Source organism: Saccostrea cucullata, unplaced genomic scaffold (assembly GCF_032062105.1).
Source record: "Saccostrea cucullata isolate Sc308-1 unplaced genomic scaffold, CSIRO_AGI_Scuc_v1 ctg7864, whole genome shotgun sequence".
Classification (NCBI taxonomy): domain Eukaryota; kingdom Metazoa; phylum Mollusca; class Bivalvia; order Ostreida; family Ostreidae; genus Saccostrea; species Saccostrea cuccullata.
Window position 1 is genome coordinate 26,017 of NW_026932993.1, and position 8,887 is coordinate 34,903.

At 34.7% G+C, this 8,887-nt stretch overlaps 1 protein-coding gene and 1 pseudogene across 1 annotated transcript; one reads left to right on the forward strand and one right to left on the reverse strand.

Annotated features, from left to right (window-relative positions):
- The first annotated feature begins 4,128 nt into the window (after positions 1-4,128).
- LOC134236817 (P2X purinoceptor 7-like) lies at positions 4,129-5,193 on the forward strand. The gene is made up of 2 exons (XM_062718954.1): positions 4,129-4,479; positions 4,945-5,193. The coding sequence occupies exons 1-2, from the start codon at positions 4,276-4,278 to the stop codon at positions 5,191-5,193; spliced, it is 453 nt and encodes a 150-aa protein (XP_062574938.1). The 5' UTR covers positions 4,129-4,275.
- Positions 5,194-5,259: 66 nt separating this feature from the next.
- LOC134236814 (uncharacterized) lies at positions 5,260-6,694 on the reverse strand (annotated as a pseudogene).
- Between the last annotated feature and the right edge of the window lie 2,193 nt (positions 6,695-8,887).

The window sequence follows — 8,887 nt, forward strand, 5'->3', positions numbered from 1 at the left end:
CATCATAACAATGAACTTAATTTGTTTATTTAATACCCAGGGGCAGAGAAGAAGATTTTTAAAGACTTACTGCATTTTCACTATATAATCAATAGAGCCCCTCCCTAACACCAGAACCCCTGACCCTGGGGCCATGAATTTCACAATTTTTGTAGAGGACTCAATGCTGATTACAATCATACCAACAGTTTGACTGCTTGATGTCCGGGAGTAAAGAAGAAGATTTTTAAAGATTGCACTATTTTTAGTGGTTTTTGCCCCACCCCCAGGCCCCAGGGGGGCGGGGACCACGAAATTCACAATTTTTGTTCCCCTTCACCCATAGATGCTCTATGCCAAATTTGTTGAAATTGGTTCAGTGGTTTCAGAGAAGAAGCTAAAAATGTTTAAATGTTAACGCACAACGGACGACAGACGACGGACAAAAACAGATAGCAATAGCTCACCTGAGTTTACTCAGGTGTCCGAATAAGGGTTGTTAGGTCAGGAATTCTTTTTTTTCTTCTTTTTTTTGCTTATGTATGACCAAACATCCCTGGACTGAATACCAGGTGTCATATTTCCTGTGGACACCAAACATGGCATCCAAAATGGCTACCCAGCGGCAGAAAAAAACAAACTTTCACAAAGTTGTAGGGGGAAATTGTTGTTACAATAATGATTACTCTTTATATTTAAGGTAATTTGTAAACTAGATTGACATATTTTATGTCTCAAGTTAGAAACAAGTTACAAATTATTTTTTTTTATCTAAATAAATGGAATTGGTTTATTGATTGTCAGAAAAAAATGCACTCAGGGATAATTTGAATGGGTAACAAACATTATTTTTTTAGTAGGTTTTAAAACAATCAAATAATATAGTAGGTTTTTAGAATTTGGCTAAACATATGACACAGTGAATAACATGTACATGTGTTAATCAAATATACATGTTTGTTTATATTCTTTCAGATCCTAATTTAATGTCTGAGACTTTAGTCCTAACACAAACCTGCAATCATCTTCAATCTCCACTAAATTCTTCACGAATCTTCAACTCTAACTTCAGCTTCTCTCGCCTCTCTTTTATTAATATGGACGCATGCATTCGAAAGCCGGAATATTCCGGGTTCAGCATTACCAGGGTTAACTGGTGATTCAGATATCCAGATGCTTCACATATCCGGACAAATTGACTGGGAACCAAAGTTTTTCAATGCTTACTTTATTTATGCATGTGTTTAATTAGGTATTACAGAAGTACAATGCTATGTTTGACCAGGACATCAAAAGCCTGAAACCTCTGCAACAAAAGTCGCTGGACAGTATAATGCACTGTGATACTTTATCTATCCTTCCGACAGGATATGGAAAGAGTCTAATTTATGAACTTTTACCCCTGTATCATTTCGAACTGAATAAAAAGTCCGCAGCTGTCCTTATACTTGAACCCTTAAATGTGATTATCGAACAGCAAATAAATAAACTTAAAGATGTGTCATTCTCTATAAAAAACACAACGACCTCTGATTGTTTGAAAGCTGTTGATACTGATAGAATTATGTTCATTTTTGCACATCCAGAGGCTGTGATTGGAAAGGCGGATACATATAAGTTTTTACAACATCTTTCTGAACGTAATCAAATGTACATTGTCGTGGATGAAGCCCACTGTGTATTAGATTGGGGGCAAGACTTTCGCCCTGTGTTTCGGGACATAAGGCAATTACGAGCTGTTCTCCCTTCTGCCAAAATTTTAGCTTTATCTGCAACAGTGTCAGTTAAAGGTGTAGACAGTATTGTAAAGTTTTTGGGAATGGTTGATTCTGAAATCATCAGAACGTCACCAATAAGAGACAACATATCTCTAATTGTTCTTCCCAGGCTAATTCTTCATAGTTGTGATGACTTTTCCGCTTTAAAGCAAGCTCTCTTAACATAGCTGTGGTTTTATCCTCATTAATCCTAATGTTTTCATCTTCCAAGGGACTTGGCTCACTGTAAATTTGATACCGTTAATCATGATATTAAGTAGTTAATACTTATTATACTACAAGTGTCTTTATATGTCCTTGGTACCAAAACATATGTACATTGTATGCAACTTTAAAAAAATCAGATTCTGAAAGTTTCATTTAAAATTGGATTTGAAAAAAAATAATATTTATAAGCTCTGTAAAAAGCACAATGAGCATGATGAGATGGGCTGGGAGACTAAACACTCATTAGACAAAATATACAAACCATAAATGTGTTCATAAAAAGTACAGTCGAACCTGTATTAAGCAGTCACCTACAGGATCTCTCAAAAGTGACATTTATAGAGAGGTGACCTTTGGATAGAGGTTCATCTTTTTTAAAGGAATTTATATGTCAGTTTTGTGTATATATATAATATATTTCACTACAAAATATACAAGAAAGATAGGTATTGGACATTAGTAATCTCACTTGAATTGTTACTTTTTATTTAGTAGATGCATTTCTTTTAATGATGAATTCAAACTAAATTAAAGTGATCCACCCAAAAAAAAAAAGAAAAAAATAATAATAAAATACCTGTATATTGAATCTTACACTTACACAATGTGTAGATAAACCGTAATTATGGCTTCAACAAATGATACAAGTTTCCTAGGTGTGAAAATTAAAATTCCTATTAAGCGTACATAATACATTTACATCTCTCAGAGCATGCAGAGTTGGGCACGATATTGACAGTGCGTAAATGGTAAACAAAATTATATTCATTAAAGCAATATGAGCTGTATCTTCGAAAATTTTATTTTGCTGGTAAAATATGCTATTATGATTAATTTGTATGTAATTTAAACCCTAATGACCAATAAGCCCAAAATAAAGTTCAAAAAATGTTTCAGATGAAATATTTCTGTACAACCAAACATACAGTGTTATATAAGAAATAATTATTGTACAGGACGACAATAATTCAATTTTGCTTCAATCAAAGCTAATGAAAATTTTTCCATCGCAAATATGAACAACTGAAGTTTATAAATGATTTATTTTTCTATCATTAAATTAGTTAATCACAAATTTGCAATAAAATTTTCCGATGTCAAAATTGCAGCTCATATTGCTTTAAGGAAATTCCACCCTCACAATTCTATAGGTTCAAAGTACAAAAACTGCATATATTTTCATTCAATATACATTAAAGCAATAGCTGCTATAACTGACGGTACAATTTGAATGGGAATTTCAGCATTATTTTACATGTACCGATACAACTAAGATAATAACGAAGTTTGGGTAAGAAATTTCTCACAATAAACAAAGTATAGGATGTTTAATATTGCACGCATGCTGTGCGCTGTCTTTCAAACGGTCATTGCCTAATTATCTCTCGGGACACTGTAACGATGATTACCGAACCCGAACGGGATGCTGATAACGAAGTTGTACGAAGATGGAGTCAGACGTGAGTTTCTGTATTTTTCATTTATTTGAAACAGTTATACCATGTCATGAATGAATAAAACTTTGAAAAAGTTTAATAGGCGAATATCAACTTAAATATACGCTCACAATGAAATATGGAGCCCATAATTTTTCAAAAATTGGCTGAAAAACGTATTTAACAACTTGAGGCCCCATAGGGGGTTTTTTGTTTCACAGTAAAAACGACTAAGAAACTTCAAATAAAAGTCAAATTAACCTTCGGAGGTAAAATCTAGCAAATAAATTATGAATTTTATTATTAAAATTACCTTTGTGCTGTTTTTGCAGAGTGCAGATAGATCTAGAAGTGATAATTCACCTGGTAGTCGGTCTGATATCAGTGATGATGAGTATGTAACAAACTACAGAAGAGGGAGAGGTCGAGAGAGAGACCGTGTGCGTGGAAGAGTTAGACGGGTTTTGAATGTAATTATGAAGCCTAATTATTATTTTATTAGAACATTTTTGAGAACATATTATTTATTTCCAAATTTTGCTAGACACCCCCCCCCCCCCCCGAATATTACATGTACCGGTAGTTGTTGCCTTGTACAAGTCAAATGCTTATAATGTGGGATTTCATAAACTGTAGACCCCTGCAGCTGGAGGTAGAGGTCGCGGTGGTTCCAGGAGAGGAAGAAGAAGAGGGGGAAGAGGCGGCCAAGGACCAAATCGGCTGGAAAGACGAGCTCATGTGGAGGTAGAAAGCTAATGTGCAATACCAATCTAATGATCTGTATGTATTAATTAGTGGCATATTTTTTATATAATATTTTTTTAATAATATTTCATACGTGCATTGCATCATTAGACACTGACAGCCTCAGAGCTATGCTTAGATTGGTTTGCTCGAAGCAACCTTCTTTCATCTTGGACATCCTTCACACAGTTCAAGGTGAAAGTCCAGAGCATCGACCACCAACAAGCAGTACAGTCCCAAGCTGGTGCATTTGCACCTATTGTAGGGAAATGCCCTTAGAGAAAGAAAACGTTTGCTGCAATAAATCCAGTCAGAGCTGTCACTCTAGATTACCTGTAAGTATCATTTCTTCCAGCATAAATTGCATTATTTTCTTACTATATTTGTAAAACCCTGAAGAATATAAGGCCAACAATTAAAAATTGTTTTTTTTTATGTACTCCGACAGACAGTGACACATCAAAGTCGCCCTTGCACAATTTCTCAGCCCTCTTAGTTTGTCATATTTTTTTTTAGTTTTCACGGTACTTATAATTTCTCTAGGATGCTTTTCAATTTGAAAATTATTAGCAATAAATTATACCCAGTAAATCAATATTAGCTATCCAGTGTGTACATTAATAAATTTTTGAGTTTGATTTATATGACCGGTATCATTTTGCCCAATTCTGTAAAGCAACAAAAAAAAACTTTATAACCTAACTTGCCTTGGAAAAAAGTGGGTTCGGAGTACTTCAAACAAAAATATTTTTAATGATGGCCTAAAATTTTGCCTTATATTTATCTCATTTTCGTTTTAGGATTTTCAAACGATTGTTCTGGATGAGCTCGTGTTGAGGTACCACAATGATGTCCTGGCCGAGCCTAGGGATGAGAACTTTAATAGATCTCGCAGACACACAGCCTATCGGCAATATATAATGTGGATACATGGGAGACTCGGAGCAGGAAATCGTAAAGTAATACCAAGTTGTTGCGTGTGGAAAATTCGGGATAAATATCCCGAGCCATCAGGACAGTATGTTGGTTTCGTAGAAGGGGTGCTTTGATACTAATCATGTCAAATTAAATCAAAACACATTAATTCAGTAACAACACATCTTTTACTTTTCATTTCATGAAATCTGAATTTGAGGATCAGAAAATCTTGACTTTTTTCCAGCAACTAGTTCAGCTGTAGGTGGAGGGGGGACTGGTGCTAGAACAGAGGATATTCTTCTTGGATCCTCAGCACTGAGAACCACTGGCTGGTTCATTCCTACTCCATCCAGTATTCTGTTCTCCAAACAGGCTCTCATCAAGGTTTCAGAGTAGGGGTACACTTTCTCTGACTTAACTCCATAGACAGACCATATCCCACTCTTCTTGCTGTAATAGCGTTGGTGTCTGAAAAAAGGAATAAAATATTGCATAAAGAAATATATTTATATTGAAAATAAAATGTGGAAACTTAATGGATAGAAAAATTAGAAGCCATGTACTTGAATTTCATTAATAGTTGAATACTGATACCTTTGTGAGCCATCCTTCTTTCTTAAAATTTCTCGACCACAATTGGTCTAATGCTGCAATTAAGTTTCTCGCCTTGTATACTGGTGGGGAATATGAATATTGTTTTGATGAGTTTTTTAAAATCAAGTTTTGAAAATTTTCCAGTACAGCTGTACTTCTACAAAAGAGAGAAGTTTGCAGTGATAATTATGTCCGAAAAAATTTTTTATTTGACTTGAATCTTTTATTCACAGGATGGTATAAAAATAGATAAACATGCACCTGCAATTCAAGTAATAGGGAATTTTCTTTTGCAGTCTCTTGTCTCGAATATTATCCCTCAGAGCAACATGAGCTAATGACCCTGCCTGTAACCAACCTCCCTCGCGCTCCTCTGTCAGAGGTCTATGCAGACATGAATTCTGTGCACCTACATGCCCTTTAAAAATTTAAAGCATAACAGAACGGCTTTAACACCCTTCCCCCGTTTCAACTGATAAAATATCTATGTGGTTTTTGGAGCCCAGGTATTCCAACAATCTATTGGAATTCCCATGGGTACAAATTGCCCCCCGTTATTAGCAGACTTATTTTTATATTCATATGAAGCAGAATTTATACAAAATCTTTTACGTGAAAAGAAGAAAACACTTGCTGTGGCCTTCAACTCGACATTTAGATATATCGACGACGTCGCAAGTGAGTTAAGGCTAAGTATGGGTTTTTCTATGCAAATGAGCTAATAAAAATGCATAAATTGTATATTTTATATACAGAGAAAGTTCAAATTGATTTTCTTACACATACTTAGTACACACAGTATATTATTGCAAATGCACATTATGACGTCATATTATGACGTCAGAGTTCTTCCCCATTGAAGATAATAAAACACATCAACAAAACAACGTCGGCGCAAGGGCATACTCTATTTAATTGAAAAGAAAAAAAAGCATAAAATTATGGAGAATATTATTAAAATTGATAAAATTGCTGCACAAATCCTATCCTCCTCTTCAATCGATAAAAAATTTACTAAACTTACACTGGACTGTTCATTTTTACCCTGTTTAAACTTAGAACTGTACGAATAGTATCTAAACAATTGCAGTGTCGAGATTTGTGCAGCAATATCTTTAATCTTTGGAATACTTTGCTTTTCTTTATACCTTGTTTCTGTAAAACAAAGTAAGGTATGCCCTTGCGCCGAAGCGATTTCGTTGATATTTCTCATAAACGTGTGTAGTAAAGGTTGATGACGTCATAATATGACGTCATAATGTATACTGGTAATCGCATATCGTGGGTACCAAGAATGTATTAGAAAACAAGTCTTAACAACTTCTTTGCGGTATGTAAGGCAATTATCTGTCTTAATTAATTATTTCGCATAGAAACCTCCATATGTAGCCTTAACTCACCCGCGTATTGTCTATTAATAATGATAATTTCCATTCCTACGTCGACACGATATATCCTGGTGAGCTTGAAATAAAAGATACCACAGAGTCCGACACTTCTGCTTCATACTTGGATATTTTACTTGAAAAAGACACTAATGGTAATCTAACAACCAAGCTATATGATAAACTTGATGACTTTAACTTTTCTATCGTCAACTTCCCTTACTTATGCAGCAATATACCTTCATCACCTGCATACGGAGTATTTATATCTCAGTTGATTCGATATGCAAGAGCATGCTCTACGTACGAACAATTTCTTAAACGAGGTAAATTATTGACAAGCAAGTTGATGAAACAAGAATATCAGCGGTCTCGTTTGAAGTCATCATTTCATAAATTCTATGGTCGATACAATGACCTTGTCAGCAAATACAATTTATCATTGAATGAAATGCTGACTGACGTTTTTCATACCAATTGTTAGTCCATTATTTATACACTGAATTGACCACGGATTTTTTTCCGTTTTATCCTGATTATGACAACGAGCACACGGCGGGTGTGACCGGTCAGCAGGGGATGCTCACTCCTTCATGGCACCTGATCCCACCTCTGATGTTTCGGGGGACCGTGTTTGCTCTGCTCTTATTTTGTATATTTACCTACTTAGGTATTTAAACCGGTAGTAGCTTTATTTCCCTACCTGATATGTTTTTAATAAAATAAAAATGAAATTAAAATAGTCCCATGAAAAAACTGTGGGTCACGGGGGCTGGAAAGTGAATGAATCTCACATATGAAAAACATGATATAAAAGTGCTGCGATAACCTGTTATCGTCAGTATTAATGAAGGATTTCGTGCAATGAAGTCGACAACAATATGTTTCTGAGTGTCTTCTGAGATAAAAGTGATAAATCAAGCCACCAAATTTGCCCGACTTCCACCTCTTGTATGAAAGATGCCTGCATTGCAACCCGGAAATTGAATATGGTAAGGAAATGATGATGCGAAACGGTTAAAAGTGATGAGATCCAAAAATGATGTTATTTGTATGGAGCGCAGTTGGCGTAATAATTTAAATACAAATTATCGCTTATACTATCTAAATACAATCCTCTAGATAGTTTGACATATAAACTCGTAGTAAAATTAAATAATTTTATTGTAGAAAAAATGCCACCAAAATACATATGCAGCTGCAAATTACATGATAAAATGTCAGAGAAACCAGGTACAGTTGTTTACAACATATCAACGAAAAAATTTAAGAAATGTATTGTTGAGGCTCTTTGTAGTGCAGGTTATCTTCCATCAAGAGCATTATATCTCTGCACTGCTTGTGCAGATTATGCTGAAAATGAATGAGGATGTTGAGAGAGATACAGAGGAAAAAGTGAACGAAGTTATCGATTAACAATAAAATTTTAAAAGGGAACTTGGAAAAATTAACAAAATGTATAATTCAAAGTCAAATCCAGGAGATGCACAAAGACTGTATTGTTGTTCAAAAACAGTACAAAGACTTCAATTTTTTAAAAACAGATGTTGTGCAGTAGGTGAAGAACAGGAATTATATATTATTGACAATACTTTCCACACTTTTAGGTTGCGAAATACATAACCTGTCTGCGAGTTATTTTATATTTTTGGCTTTTGCCATTGAACATATGAACAGTCTATTAAAGAGGAACATTGTTTTGCCGTTTTCTTTTGGTAAAAATTTGTGTCATATCATTTCTCTACAAACAAAAAATATCTGTGCGTTGAATTCAGCATGTGGCCCTACTGGTTCTTACGGTACAATTGTCAATTGGATCATTGATAATTCCAAAGAGTGTGTTCAA

Coding starts and splice junctions, on each gene's coding strand:
- LOC134236817 (XM_062718954.1), top strand. CDS start 4,276: ATGCTTAGATTGGTTTGCTCGAAGCAACCTTCTTTCATCTTGGACATC. Junction 4,480..4,944: donor GCTGTCACTCTAGATTACCT/GTAAGTATCATT, acceptor TTTTCGTTTTAG/GATTTTCAAACGATTGTTCT.